At 37.6% G+C, this 15,793-nt stretch overlaps 1 protein-coding gene across 3 annotated transcripts in view; it reads left to right on the top strand.

The window, feature by feature from the left end:
* The window catches only part of LOC120778579 (paired box protein Pax-6-like), a 27,999-nt gene extending 14,517 nt beyond the window's left edge, over positions 1–13,482 (top strand). For 2 of the 3 annotated variants that reach the window (XM_040110444.1, XM_040110442.1), the window contains 4 exons: positions 7,566–7,706; positions 9,749–10,099; positions 10,166–10,350; positions 12,440–13,482. In XM_040110444.1, coding sequence (XP_039966378.1) covers positions 7,566–7,706; positions 9,749–10,099; positions 10,166–10,350; positions 12,440–13,201 — 1,439 coding nt within the window. In that variant the 3' untranslated portion in view covers positions 13,202–13,482. The remainder of the gene's footprint in view (positions 1–7,565; positions 7,707–9,748; positions 10,100–10,165; positions 10,351–12,439) is intronic. The other variant, XM_040110445.1, reaches the window with a different exon arrangement.
* The last annotated feature ends 2,311 nt before the right edge of the window (positions 13,483–15,793 follow it).

The following is a 15,793-nucleotide window of genomic DNA, read 5'->3' as shown; positions in this document are numbered from 1 at the left end:
CCCCCCCCCCAAGACGTTGCGCCCGGGGCGACGGCCACCTTCGCCCCCCCTAGCTCCGCCACTGAATCTAATGCATCTATTTTGTAATTTCTAAAGTTTGTCTATTTTTTACAGGTTCTATTATTTCATTGTCAACTTTTGGGTCAATAGTATCACACTTGTTTGTATTTTTTTCGATTTATAATTATGTATTTTGTTTTCGTATTAATTAATTTTAACTTATTTGCACATAACCATTTATATAAATTATCTAGATCTCTTTGTAATTTTGCGCTAGGTGCTGAAATGTTTGTTTCGCTAATACTATGTAGCACATCAACTGCAAACAATTTAATCTTGCAGTATTTTACTGCATCAATTATCATGTATGTATACATACATATGTATAAGAAATAATATTTGTGCCAAAACAGATCATTGTGGCAATCGTAAAGGAGGAAGCACTTATTTTGATTTGAAAGAATCTATCACTGTATTTTTACCTCTCCCAATTCAGTAATTCATCAGCTTTCTTCACTTACTTTATATTTCTGTGACAGTATCTCAGTTTTTTATACTCGTGCAACCTGTTGCTACTGAGTAATATAGTTTTTTTTTACTTAACGGTTGTACGTATCACCTAAAACTAATCGAGATAGATATAGGCTTATGTCCGTCCGTCCGTGCAAGCTTTAACTTGAGGAAAAACTTGAGTAAAAATTGAGATATTTGAATTAAACTTACTACGTGGGTTTCTTAGTACAAAAAAAATTACGATTTCGTAGATGGGCGTAATCGGGCCACTGCCATATCTACAAATCGCCATTAATCGAAAACCAATAAAGTGCCATAACTAAGGACTAAATTAAAATATAAAACCCTAACTTGGTACAGGGGATCGTAGTAGCAAGAGGCACCCTTGGGCAAAAAAGTTTGAAAAAGTGGACGTGGTCCTGCCCTCTAATAAGTTTAATGCACATAACTCCTAAACCAATACAGCTTAAATAACTAAATTTGATAAGCTCAAATATTATAAGAAGACCATTTTTTCAATATTTCTTTATTTATTGGATCTGCTTTATTAAGGCTAACAACAAGTTATAAAATCTTAAACCTATTTAAAAACTAGACAAACTTAAGCAAGTGTTTGAGCAGATTTTGCTGTTGTGTCATACATTGGGTGAGGTTGTAAATCATAGTTTCAACGCTTCCATTTGGTTGGTTTTGAGGCAATTGCATTTGGGCGGTGCTGCCTTTCACCACATTTACATAGCTCCCTGGAGTTGCATTATTTTTAATATTACCCTTTAATATTTTCGCTAGGAGGAATATTTATCATTCGATTACGACATACTTAAATTCCGGCAAACAATTTCGTTCTTAAGTCTTTATGTAAAAGTTAGCCTTAGTTAAGCCAACAACTATCATAAGAAGAATTGGTCAGCTAACATAACATAAATTGCTTTGAATGCTACGCACGTTCATGCTGGGCTCTTCATGCTGGAATGCTTACTACGTTCATTTGCATATCAATTCTCTTATCATTATTATCACCAATAAGAGCGCTGAGCAACAGCATAACTCTTTGATGGGTGACATTCGGAAGGTGATGCGTAAAACACTGAAATGTTACGGTACCATCAGAAGTTGTAATTGCAATGATAAAGCTGCTCACAGCAAGATCACCTGAAGATTAAGATCTTATAGCAACAACGACATTTTACATTTGGTAAAGGGAGCCGCAAGTAAATTGTTGCTGCACCAATATGGAAAAGCAGCGAAAGATATGCTTGGACAATAGCTTACTTAAGGGAGATGTAATGTATGTAAACGTGAAACTATTAACAATACAAATAAAGTTTCTAAATAAAATAATTACGTTTTTAACTTATACTTTTTGATGTAAATCAGCACACACCACACATATACTGTGTAGGGTGCAATATATTTCCGTGTGCCCATACTTTGGCGGTTTGTGCATTGTACTGATATTCTGCGATGGAGCAGATATTTTAGATTGTAAATCGGATGTGTTTTGTGTTTCTTTGGTTGATTAGAATTCGACATCAATTCTATTTTACACATATTTACTACTGATTTAATACTCAACTCACCTTCTTCCACTGCTTTTTTAACATCGTTAGAGTCTACCGAAGACTCTATACCTTTTATGGCAACTACTAGGTCTTTGAACTCTTCAGCCGGTAAGAGTAGTAATTCTTATTATTATTTAACAAGTATTTTACAACATCCATGAAACTTTTTTCAGTGTATTTTTGATTTTTTGTTTCATCTATGTTACCTTTTTTCAAGGACAATATGTGAAAATTGTCTACGCCTATTATATTACTTACTTTGGAGACAAACGCATTTGAGCTCCGCTTACGGAGACCTATTCATAGTGTGAAAATGGATGAAATCGGAAGATGACCCCGCTCTCTACCGAAGATGCCACGACAGGGTTTTATAAGAGTCGGTATGAAAATTAGACGATAACCGTGGCATCGCTCTCCTTTTGGTGAAAATCCATATCTCGGGAAACGACCGACCCATTTCGACAAAATTTAGTACGTAGCATTCTTAACATATTTTTATGTCACTGTGTAAAAATGTAAACATTTTTATAATTAATAATAATTTAAAATTTCATTTGATTTTTTCACTTTCCACTACACAAATCAAGATATAACCAATATATCAGAATATAATTTTGCAGTAATAACTATCTTTAAGTATGCCACCTTTTGACCAAAAATTGTTCAAATCCAACCAAAACTGTTCAAGCCCCTAGGTACCGAATATGTGGACCCCAGTATTTATAGTTGACTTTTGATCGAAAATATCGGTCGATGTGTGAAATATACAATTAAAATTCAGACAGAATCCTTTCCTGACAATAGTAATTCCGTGTGTCAAAAATGGCTTGAACCGGGTCAATAGTTCTTGAGCCCCCATATACCTAATACAAAGATTTTCGAACTTCCAGGTGACTTTATACTGGATATATCGGCCAATATGTGAGCTATCACAATGAAAATAAGAGAGCGTGTTTTACTTTTAACAGTTATCTTTGTGCCTAAAATAGATAAATTTGAACGAAAACTTTCCTTTTAGGATTTCCGAACATCCGACTGACTCTCTATGATTGGTGATTGTATGTAACATACTATAATGAAACCCAAGAAACATTATTTGGTATGTGGCATGACAAAAGTTAATGGATAAAATCGGGTCTATACTACCCCAACTTCCATATACTACGTCTAATGATTTTGGTTTTTCTAACAAATTTTATACCGAATTTATCGGTCTGTGTATGAGTTATATAGAGTATATACAAGTATGTACGCATTTAAATTACATTCCGATCCTCTGGTTCACGTTTTACATCTGAAGGTATTTCCCCGCGTTCATTTTTGCAAGTTGCAAGAGTATCTATAAAATGTTCGGTTGCACACGAACTTAGGCCTTCCTTACTTGTTAAGAATGGCTTTACCATCAAGAGTAAATTAGTTTTGGAGTAGTGCTGTCGAATTTGCAGTGTTTGTTCGAATAAAAAACCATGCCCATCCCGCTTATTTAGGCCCAACTGTATTGGGAACGACTCTCGGCATGCGCTCGTTACCTAGCAGATCTGCTTAAAAGATACTGCCAGAGAAAGGAAGTTGTAAAGAGACGGAAATAGTTGTTCAGAAACTCGCCCACACTACCTTCCAATTTGGAAAGGTTTTTATAGATTGAGATTATTATTGATGATTATTTGAGGTACAAAATGCTTTACCCCTACAAACAGTTTTAAATTCGCTAACTCTAATTGAATAAAAAACTTCAAAACCGAGGATAATACCTATGCAATTTGGGGTTTTCAAAGTGCTTGCAAATTATGCACAATCAGCCAGTGAATATTTTCAGCATAAAGCATTTCCAATTCCATTTTCTCAGCGTGAATTCGCAATGGCATATATTTCACATAATTTTAATCGTTTAATCTGATTTCTAATTGTTGACTTTAATTACCACTTGCTACCTATCTACCACACACTAACAACAACAAACAATCGGCACAAATACTCGTAAGGGTAATTCGCTTGAGCGGCGATTGGACGAGTGAACGCGCGGAAGCCCGGCTTGATGTGTGAATGGGAGTGTGAGCGTATGTGACGCGACTGAATGAGAATGCCCGTAGTCATTCACGTAATTATTTTTTCACCAGATGTTTTGCTGATTAAAGTCATAAGCAGATATGCGGCATTTATCTGTGTGAGTGTATGTATGTATGTATGCATAGCTTTGTGTGTAGGCGCTACGGTACGCTTATTGTCTCGATAATAGCACAAATACTTATATTTAGTGCGAAACAGAACTTCCGGCGGCGGCGATTTGTCTGTTGCTGCCAAGTTTTTTCCACTGTTGTTTTTGTAAGCATTAGCATATTGCAATTACGCGGCGGCATCAATTGCGACTGTTGCAATGACAATGTTTGCACTTTTAACAAACATTTTGTAGTTATCGTTGTGGTTATTGTTGGTGTAGTTGTTATTGCTTTTTGTTCTCGAAACTAATTTGAAGTACAAATAATCGGCTGTCAACAGCTTCCGATGAGTTATCATTTACTTTGCGGATGATAGGGCGCGGGTGCAGAAGAGCGGGGAGATGAACGGTTGGTCGGATGAGCGGAGGGTCGCATAAGCAGGTAAACAAAGCTCGCAAGTATCATGCATGCGAATATGCAAGCAAATATACGAGCGCGACCCGATTTGTCTTATCGTAGAAAATAAAAATTTCAATTTGGGAAAAATGGGATTTATTTCTCTAAGTAAGTACACTGAGGTCTTAGTCTTTCATAGCGGTATCTTAACCATTTTGCACAACTTTCTGAAAATTAGTGATTTTTTCAGGTTTGGAGGCAAAAAGAGTTGGCACTGGGTCAAATCTGAAGAATACGGTGGATAGGGCAGCAGTTCGTAGTCTAATTAAATCAATTTATTTGTGGTCATGTTGAAGGCACACTTTTTTCACCAAATTAGACCTCTGCGACCATTTTACTCTTCTCCAATTATTCACTGCTGATCACACCTTAGAAACCCCGGTCAGTTTGTCTAATTGCGGAACGCCCTTGCTCAAGCAAATATGTACATATATGTATGTATATGTATGTGTATATTTAAAGGGGGTACGCATGAGCTCACTGGAACGCTGTGTCGGTCGTTTTGTGGAGCTTATGATCCGATGAGATAGCTTTAGATAGTTTATATGACTTCATACTATTTCAAAGTATCAATTGTTGTTGTTGCGTTTTTTTTTTACATTTACACAGTTAGCTTTTTTCTACGCGTAGTGGCGTTCACCTGTGTGTGCCTGTGGCGCTTTGTCTCATTGTTGCTTTGGCGGCATCGGTGGTGGCGAGTCACCTTTCGTAAACAAATTGTTAATATCTATTCAAATGTGTCATTGAGTTGTTGCAATGTGCGGCCAAATTGGTTACCAACGCGTTGTTTGTGCAAATTACCGGGCAAGCCGAGCGCGAGAATCACAAAAAGCGTTTACACTCCACAACAAATGCACGTACATACATATGTAAGAGCGTATGTGAAACCCCAACCAATCTATATTGGTTCATAGGTAATTGCATTCCCACTTATAACATTGCATATATGCGATTAAACAACAAAAACATTTAAATATATGCGCAAATTAGCATTCACTTATTTATTGTTCTGGTGGGCCGCAGGCGATTAGCATTACAAAAAATATAAAAAAAAAAATCACCAAAATGTTCGAAAGGTCGAACATCAAGGTCAAAGCGGTGGCAATAAATACAAATGGTGAAGGCCTCATATATAAAGGTAAATAAAAATTGTCACAGCTCAAAAATCCACTGATGTAATGGGTTGTCAAAAAAGTCTTGCGGTATTTTTGGTATTTTACTGAATTTTTTTTTATTGAAATTGAAATGAATTTTTGATGACTCATGCCCAGCTCTTGACCGATGCTACGGCTGCTACTATGCCGGTCTGTTTCGACCAATTCAGCGATTTTTTCGCAATTTTCGACGTCAGGCCTTCCGGAGCGTGGCGCATCTTCGACCACCTCTACACCAGAACGAAAACGTTGAAACCATCGTTGTGCGGTGGAAATGGAAACTGTACCGGGTCCATAAACTGCACAAATTTTATTGGCAGCTTGAGATGCACTTTTGCGTTTATCGTAGTAGTACTATAAAATATGAAAATATTTTCTCTTTATTTTGCTCCATGTTTGCAACGCTATAACTCACGACCGACTTAAAAGAAACGACAGTCAATCCTGTGTTCACGTGTGTGAAATATGCTTTTCAAAAAGGTATAATATGACCCAATGCGACGAATAAAACTAGAACTACGCGCTTTCAGCGCCAACTAGCGAAAATACCGCAAGACTTTTTTGACAACCTAATATTATAAAGCGACCCGCTTATTTTTATTGTTTTGGTTGCATAGATAAAAAACTGTTTTAGCGCTAAACAATATCGCCAAATAATTTTGAGGAATGCTTCCGAGTTCTTGTGCGAATATAAATTCGGTTCCGTTTATGTAGAACTAACTATCAAGAAAACAATGCATAATTCCTCGTTATTACTTATACGTATTTTAGGTGTAATAAAACGTATATTTTGGGTGTATATTTTTTTGGTAGTCATTCTTTATTTCACATTGTCACTCCTATATAGGTGTGCGCTGACTACCGTAAAAGTCCCTGTTTGCCTCTTTAGGAAAACCTGCTGCATAACTGAAAATTTTAGTATCTGGTTCCCGCGCCTGAAGAGAACGCCTGGCGAAATAGGAATTGCATGGACTTCGAGGAACATCCTTTAATAGTTAACTAAGAATAAGTAAAATTAAATTTTTGATCAAGCCTCATTTCTGTACTTAATTCCTAACTTACTTTGGTCACTTTACAAAGCTTGTTTGAACTATTGTAACTAAAATTCTGCTAGTAGAGTCATTCTGCTAAGGACTCTGAGAGATAACTAAATCTGCATCTGATTCCTTCCATTACCTTAAAATGGAAAAGAATACTTCTGGTAGTAAAAGTTCTCTATCAAACCTATATATAGTTCCTGATTTACGTCACTCCTAAGCTCTTAACCAATAGAACCCATGAAGTCCGACGTCACATGTGTAGTGTAGAATTCTTCCTATGGAAAGTTTCGTTGTTCTTCTGGGAGCTCAGTCCGGTCGATATCAAACTGTTCAATTTATGGTCCAAATAGTAGTAATAATTAAGCCCATGATAACGTTTTTTCGACTCGAAAGCCTTTGTATCATTTCTATGTTCAATCTGCGTGTATGTTCCTGTAAATTCGTATTGTAGTTCATGCCAACAAAACTTCGATACACATCTGTCTGCGTAACTAAAATAAGTATTATTCGAAAATTTTACGAATGCGTGCTTTAAACTAAATGAACCGAATTTGAATGATTTTATCAACACCACGCGTAATGTTGTTGTAAAAGCCGAATTCACTGTTTTAACCCTTCCAGCCATCGATCAGTTATCGTGTGTGATTATTCATGTTCATATCTGTTTAATTTCTATAATTGCAGGTACATTGAGGCCACCTGGTTTAATCGGCGGATCAAAGCCAAAAGTTGCTACGCCCGCTGTAGTCTCGAAAATCGAGCAATACAAACGCGATAATCCGACAATATTTGCGTGGGAAATACGCGAACGGCTGATATCGGAAGGTGAGTAAAAAAACAACACAAGCGAACACATGTACGAACCACAACAACAGACTTAAAAGACACAAATCTTGTCCGTGGGTGCTCACTGGAAGCCAGTGACTGAATGACTGCCTGCCCGCCAAGCCACCGTGCTGCCTATCTCGGGCGATTGCACAATTGACCATGCTAACGGCATGACTGACGCGACTTGGCTTTAGCTCAGCTTACGTAGTGGTCGCTTGATGTTTTGCCTCATTAAGTGACGCCGTCAACCCCCCAGAAGAAGAGTTGCGACCAAAATGATTGGCCAAACAAATTACCAATGAATTGCGATTGCTGAAGCACCGCACACACACGAACACTCCCGTGCGCTGTAATGCATACCCTTTGATAAAGAGTTACGCACTGGTCGGCGTCTTGTGCCCCATGGTGGGACGGTGGTCGGTCATACCTCCTGATGTATTTATGGTCTGCTCAATAACTGCGACCAAACAAATGCCTTCCTTCCAATTTCCCTTGACTTAACTGACTTCGGCACACACACAAAATGTAATGTATTGTTGCACTCGCCAGATTTATCGATAGTCTAATTTATTAGCATCCGGACGCCATAGCGCCGTAATCAGACGCGTATGCGTACAACCCCGTATAGCAGCTTCTAAATGTTGCTCGCGGAAGCGAAGAAGACACGCGTTCGCATGCGGAAAGATTGATATGTAAATGCGGCTGAACGGCACTCAGCGTGTTCGTCACTGCGCTGCAGGATTTTTGCATTTGCTTCTTTCTGCGCAGCTGTCACAGCGGAGTCGCTTAGTCAACGTGCCACAACAACAGTAGACATATCGTGAAAGCTTCGCTGCGGCCTCGCTCCATATATTTATGTCCGCTGCGCACACTTAGCTTTGCATACTACTATGTAGGTAGTTCATTTGCGAATGCGTATAGGCTTCGGTCTTCGTACTTGACATTTAGTCAGTCACCGCATTCAAATTGGTTTTGATATCGATCGTTCACATCAAATTGCTGTCTCGTCGTGAACTCTACGCGCCGATCACACTAAACAGCTTAGTAGTTGCTTCGCACAACCCGCACATATCCCTTTTTCACTTGAGCGCTGCTTTTCTTCTTCTTCTTTTCATTGTTTGTAATTAAGAAGGCAATTGGAGACTGTAGATATGGCAGAACACATGCAAAACGTCAGTTTCAATTAAACTTAACAACAACAGTTACCAGGATTCTGGCTTCCTGTAAATAAATTTATTTTATTCGTCAACTGTAACGGTTTCAATGCTCCAAACCTTCTTCTTCTAGATTACTCCGCTTTTTAAGTCTTTTGTCCATACTAGATGATAATCCACGATGCCCGCTGATGAGTTATAAGCAAATATAAAGCTGAGGCCCACTCTTCATGGTCTAACTGAAATAAAATTTATTTATCTAATATCATATATGAAGGGTTTTTGACTAAATTGTATGATGTATGTATATAACTATGATAATAGAGAAATAAATTTTAACAAAGTTCTGTCTTCAACTCTTATATCAAACTCGAACTTAAGATCTTGGTTTTGTAAATGAAAAAATTCAAAGAGTAGATGTGGTGACAATATGTCACCAGGTAAAGTGGTTATACTAAGACTATCATCGAAATTCCGACGAAATTCACCAGACACCAAATTCTGTTCGAGTTTATATTTTCAGGACGCTTTGACAAAGATTTTTCTTCTGCTGGCGAGAGATGTAGTTGTTCGATCTGCACCTACGTACAAAATTTTTTTTTGATATATCAGAAAATTACGACAAATTTTTATAACCGATTTTAGACCAATAGTCTCTTAGCAAAGTTGTTGATACGTTTAACATTTCTGGCATACGCGATTTTGTAGAACAAAAATCGACCTGCTCTAATATAACATACAAATATACCGAACCGAGGTACTATGCAGTTTATCATGGATTCCTTTAAAATTAAATAAAATGCTAGAGGGAATTAGAGATTTAGAGTCTGGTTATTGTCATTCCTAAATCGAATAAATAATACTTCCAAATCTAAACATTTTCAGGTGTTTGCACGAATGCTACGGCGCCCTCCGTATCCTCCATCAATCGTATATTACGTAATCGCGCGGCAGAACGTGCTGCTGCTGAATTCGCACGCGCTACCAGTTATGTTTATATGCATCCTACACATCCCGGCTTTCCGACATGGCCGTCAACCTTACCACCACCACCGCCTCATCTATGGGCGCCTGGCGCAGCAGCGGCTGGCGCTGGTGGTGTTGGTGGCGGATTCCCAAACAGTTTGCCCCAAGGCAGTCTTACACCGGCAAATTCCAATATTTCCATACCACCAATATCACCCGGGTCGGGTAGTCACGAGACATTGGGATCACCGGATGCCAGTCGTATGATTGGTAGGATTCTAGTTGATTTCACGCTACTTTCTTTAATTATTGATAAAACGAATATGATATTTACAGATATTGAAGGCGAGGACTCTGACACAGATGACAGCGATCAGCCTAAATTCCGTCGAAATCGAACTACATTCAATTCCGAGCAGTTGGATGAGCTGGAGAAGGAGTTCGAAAAGTCACATTACCCTTGTGTGAGCACGAGAGAGAAATTAGCAGCGCGCACTGCACTGAGTGAAGCGAGAGTTCAGGTAAGTGCAATTGTGTTATATAATAAGTTTAGAAATCAAAAAGCTAATCTAGTAGACAGTCAAATATTGAACGAAAAATATAAGCATTCAAGTAGATCTGCCTGTGACTAATGTCAGCATACCATAGAAGGAATTTATGCAATAAAGTAGTAGATTTAATACTTAATACAGAAAACATAACATCATAAATTTTACGTTTGCTCCCAGTTAAGTTAATAAAAGTTTTTGAACTCTAAAACTATCTCCTTAGAGCCTTTGAAATTGTAGCGGCAGAAACCATTCCTTAAATAATTTGAAAGAAAGTTACCGCTCTCACATATCTTGCGCAATAAAAATCTGGGCTTGTTCCAGTTACTTATATCTGCGTGGAAAGATACAATCGTCTTGTATCTTAACTTCATGTACCCAGATTGTATTCAATTTACTGCTATTTTGTAGGGACTATGGGTATATCAGCTGGTATTTCCGGAATTGGTGGTGCCACATGCTTGGAACATAGTCCCACAGTTGTTACATGGAAAGACCTCCACACTCTGAAATCGACGAGACGTTTGGACAGTGTTCCACAATTGTAGCTATAAGTTTTAGTACACTTCTGCTTGACCTAGTCAGGCCCACTCTGTTTCTTCTTTCCTAACGTTTGAGGCAGATTGTATAGGATTCCGTTTATTTTTGTCGTTTGAGTCATTCACTTTAGTTAGTCATCGCATTTAATATTATCTTTTTCTGTCTCGCACTTCGACATTCTTTAATTATTTCCTTCAACCTGAGTTCCGAAGCGATTTTCGGTTAATTCAGTTAATATCATTGGGTAACCAATTTATGGTCATATGAGGCACCCAACTGAAGCAACTGCTAAGAAAATCCTGGCTCCGCTTAATTAGTTGTAAAGCTGGTTATTAGATTTTGAGTAGAAGTCGTATGTAGAAATGCAGAACATCATTTAAGGACACAATCCAGTTCGTCTGATTATAATAGTAGCAGCTTTGCCGCAGAAGACAAGTGATCCTTAGATATACCAATTACTTTCTACAAATTCCTTTGGTCTTCACCGACTGTGAGTTATTTATTCAGTAGCGAAGCTGGAATAACGTAAAAGCTTAGCATCTGAATACTGGTAATATCAGATCCAAGACTTAAATATTTAGAACTAATGGTGGTTTTATCGACTCCCTTAAAAATGCTTTCAAATGTACTGAGTTTTTTTTTTTGATACATAGGCCTTATGAGAGTTAGATCCTCACACGTAAGACTAGTAATCAAAGCTGTTTAAGTTTACTCTAAGTAATTGTCTTCTTCAATTATTCAGAATCTTACCTCACCTCCAAGTATTAGACCAGTTTTGAGTAGAGGCCTCTACTATTTCGGGTTATATGGGTTGTCAAAAAACTCTTGCGGTATTTTTATTGAATTTTTTTTTTTTACTGAAATTGAAATGAATTTTTGATGACTCATGCCCAGCTCTTGACCGATGCTACGGCTGCTACTATGCCGGTCTCTTTCGACCAATTCAGCGTTTTTATCGCAATTTTCGACGACAGGCCTTCCGGAGCGTGGCGCATCTTCGACCATCTCTACACCAGAACGAAAACGTTGAAACCGGCGTTGTGCGGTGGAAATGGAAACAGTATCGGGTCCATAAACTGCACAAATTTTATTAGCGGCTTGAGATGCATTTTTGCGTTTATCGTAGTAGTACTGTAAAATATGCCGTATTTTCTCTTTATTTTGCTCCATGTTTGCGCCGCTATAACTCACGAGCGACTTAAAAGAAACGACAATCAATCAAACACGTGTTAGCGCGTGAAATGAGCTTTCCAAAAAGGTATAGCATGACCCGATGCGACGAATAAAACTAGAACTACGCGGTTTCAGCGCCAACTAGCGAAAATACTGCAAGACTTCTTTGACAACCTATTATATACACACACATATTTATCTAAGTATGTATATCTGCATGCCATAATACTTTCAACAAAGCTTCCTCTAACTCCTCTTCCTACGCAATCACCTGTCGAAACGTGTTTAATTACTCCTACAACCATTTTACCAACTAACAAATTGTATTCTTCGTATTGATCAACATTAGGTTTGGTTTTCCAACAGACGAGCGAAATGGCGCCGACACCAGCGGGTCAGCCAGCTGAAACAGCAGGGTTCCAACTCACCTCAGACACACTGCGCGATGCAACGCAACCATTCACCAGTCAACCCACAACGACCTCACCATATATTGGATGTGGAGAATTACAACAACAGCAGCAAAGCGAATGCAACAAACACTTACTACGGATTGCAAACGGGTACAACAGGCCATACGCTGGACTATACACACAAACTTGTGAACGCTTTTATCCCTACAGCAAAGCAGGACGGACAACAATTCCACACGAACATGAATACAGTGAATCTGCAGCAACACCAACAACAAAACCACGAAGCGCTCCACCACAGCAGCGACTCAACGAAATCAAAAGCGTTACCTTCGCAGCCACACGGCACTCCACCACCACCACCACCTGCGTTGGTCTTTCCATCGCACACAGCATCAGTTCCATTATTAATGGGCGGTGAGCATAGTGCTTTCCGCTCAATGGTGGTGAATCCCGTATTGTCCGAGGCAATGCTCGCGCTAAACTTCACCCACCAAGTTGTTTCCGCCGCACAACAGTCGAAACTGCTGGCGAGCGGGGGCGAAGACGGTGAAGATGACTCACCACTTTCTCACTCTGTCACACCCTCACCGACGAACACGACACACTCAAAGGTATCAGAGGAGGAGATAAATGTGGTGCAAGATGTGGAAAGTAGTGGGCAGTGCAATGAGGAAGTGACAAATTATGAAAAATAAGCAGATCTAAGCCTGAGTACTAAGCCCAATACTACGCAGGATTCCCAAGTCTGATTAAAGCAATTCTAACGGAGTAAGGTTGTGTGTAATATGTGTATTTAGAGCGAAATAATTAGTCTTAACGCTATATTATAAGAGAGGGTTATACATACATATGTATCTATATAGCAAACTGAATTCCAAGCGCTCTCTTTATGTATTTTATAATAATTTTATTCTCTCAAATCAAATTTAAGTAACTTAGTGCAATTAACTGTAAATTAAAATGAAAGTAATTAAACTCTGGAATATAACTAAAAATTAAATTAAAACTAAAATCATTTAATCACTTTTTATCAAGTGAATAAAAATGTCATATATGTATAATGGTGAATACGATACAGTAAGTATAATATGTTATTCAAAAAATTATAATAATACGAGATTTTAATTTAATATCAGCCAAAGCCACATTATGGTTGGCTTTCACTGATATACGAATATTGCAAATATAGGAGAAACATTTTAGCTGTAAAAACTGGAGAAAACTGTACCAGAGATAAAGCGATGTCCAACTCCTCCCTCACTGGAAATGAGAGAACAAGTGCTAAACGTCAAAACCTCCTGAACTTTGACAGTTGATCGAGTTCAGGAAGTTCTGACGTTTAGCAATTGGAAACGAGCGATGGCCAGATTGAAATCTTACCAAAAAAAAAACATGTAAGCGGAGGAATTTGTTGCATCGTTCAAGACCTCTTATAAAAAATTGTTTTAAAATTAAATAAATTTGTGAAATTTAAAGGTATTTGATGAAACGTTTTGTAATTTGAATCATCATAGTATTATTTTCAATGGAAAATGATTAAAAACATTTAATGATTGAGAGCTTACAAGCTTAAATGCTTTTATTGGGTATTGAAAGGTCAAAAATCAGTTGTTCTAATATACTATAAAAAGATTTAAATAGTTTCTCCATATAATAAATAACCACTATATAGTAGTTTTTATTCGTACTATATGTTGGGTATTTTGATTTAAATGTCCAAAAATTATTATTTTGTTCAATATGGCCATAAAGGAAAATGTTATAAAAAACGCTAATTTTGAAGCACTCTCACACTGCAATAAGTTGGACATCCCTTTATTCCTGACTGTACTACGTTTAGCGTCCTACCCTGATACAGCCTACCCGAGGTTATGCAATCCTAGACAGCACTCTATTTCTCTGTATATATCTCTTTTCATAATTCTCTCGAGAGCGATAGCGTTCTTTTGTCTTCTTCTAGCTATCTCTTTTTTCCTCTTTATTGAAATTCTGCTCTTTCAATGGTATCGCGGAGTATGCAAGCGCTGAAGATATTCTGGTTCCTTCTTCCTACTATCGCTTTAATCCCCTGTAACTTTCATAGACGAAATTATCAGTTCGGCACCAATTTAGTGACTGATTGCATTCCTGCCTATTCTTTCTAACTCATTTATAAATTCAACAACATATGTACTATGTATAGAGAAATAGGAGTTACTCTTCTGAAAATTCCGTGCCGGATTGCCTCCTTTCACTAATTCTATAAAACAACTCAGTGAATACGAAATTACTATTTATGGAACCTACGAAGACAAATATTAATTACTTACTTATTTTCAACTTAATTAACTTTATAGGACTGCAACAGATATATACATACATACGTATATAAGGAAGTAATTTAAAAAGTAAGTAGTTAATATTCGTCTTTGTGAGTTTCATAAATAGTCCTTTAAGGGGTTTGGTGGGTCTGAAAATTTCAAAAACTGGATATTTTTTCTTATTAAATAGTACAATATGTTTAAAATATTCTTTCAATTTTTAAATATATCCGAGTGAAATTCGAAGAAATACACGCTTCGGAAATTCCGCCTATAAGGCCACGAGGCCACGTCTTTGTAGCGCACCGCACTTTAAATGCGATTTTCTCAAAATTCCGAAGTCGGTCGACACAATTTCTCGAAAAGTTATGAACCGATTTAGTTCGAATTGTGAACATCTTTAAAATAACATTATTTAGTTATTGAAGGAAGAATTTTGTTTTTGTCATTACAACTTATTTTTCTTATTTTTTTAAGCCAATAAATGGCGAAAATTTGACAAAGAAATAAAATTTTTTGTTCAAAGTCTTGGAAAAAAATTAAAATTTTAATTCCACTGTCCATCCGTGCAAGCTGTTGCTTGAGTAAAAATTGAGATATCTTGATGAAACTTGGTATACGCGACCCTTAGTAAAAACAGTAAGAGTCGGTTGATGGGCGTAATTGGACCTCTGCCACGCCCACAAAACGCCATTGACCGAAAACTTTTAAAGTGCCATAACTAAGCACTAAATTAAGATATAAAACTCTAATTTGGCACAGAGGATCGCAGGGGCACCTGTAGGCAAAAAAAAATTTGAAAAAGTGAGGCTGCCCCTGCCCTCTAATAAACTTAATGTACATACATACATATCACTTAAACCATTTAAGCTCCAACGAGCAAATTCGTCTAGCGCATATATTAGAAGAACTCCTACCGACAGTGTGAAAATGGATGAAATATACTAACAGTGTAATAAATCAATAATGGTGTGAAAGGGCTTTAAT

This window comes from Bactrocera tryoni, chromosome 5 (assembly GCF_016617805.1).
Source record: "Bactrocera tryoni isolate S06 chromosome 5, CSIRO_BtryS06_freeze2, whole genome shotgun sequence".
In the NCBI taxonomy this organism is placed as follows: domain Eukaryota; kingdom Metazoa; phylum Arthropoda; class Insecta; order Diptera; family Tephritidae; genus Bactrocera; species Bactrocera tryoni.
This window is presented reverse-complemented; position numbering and strand designations above follow the sequence as displayed.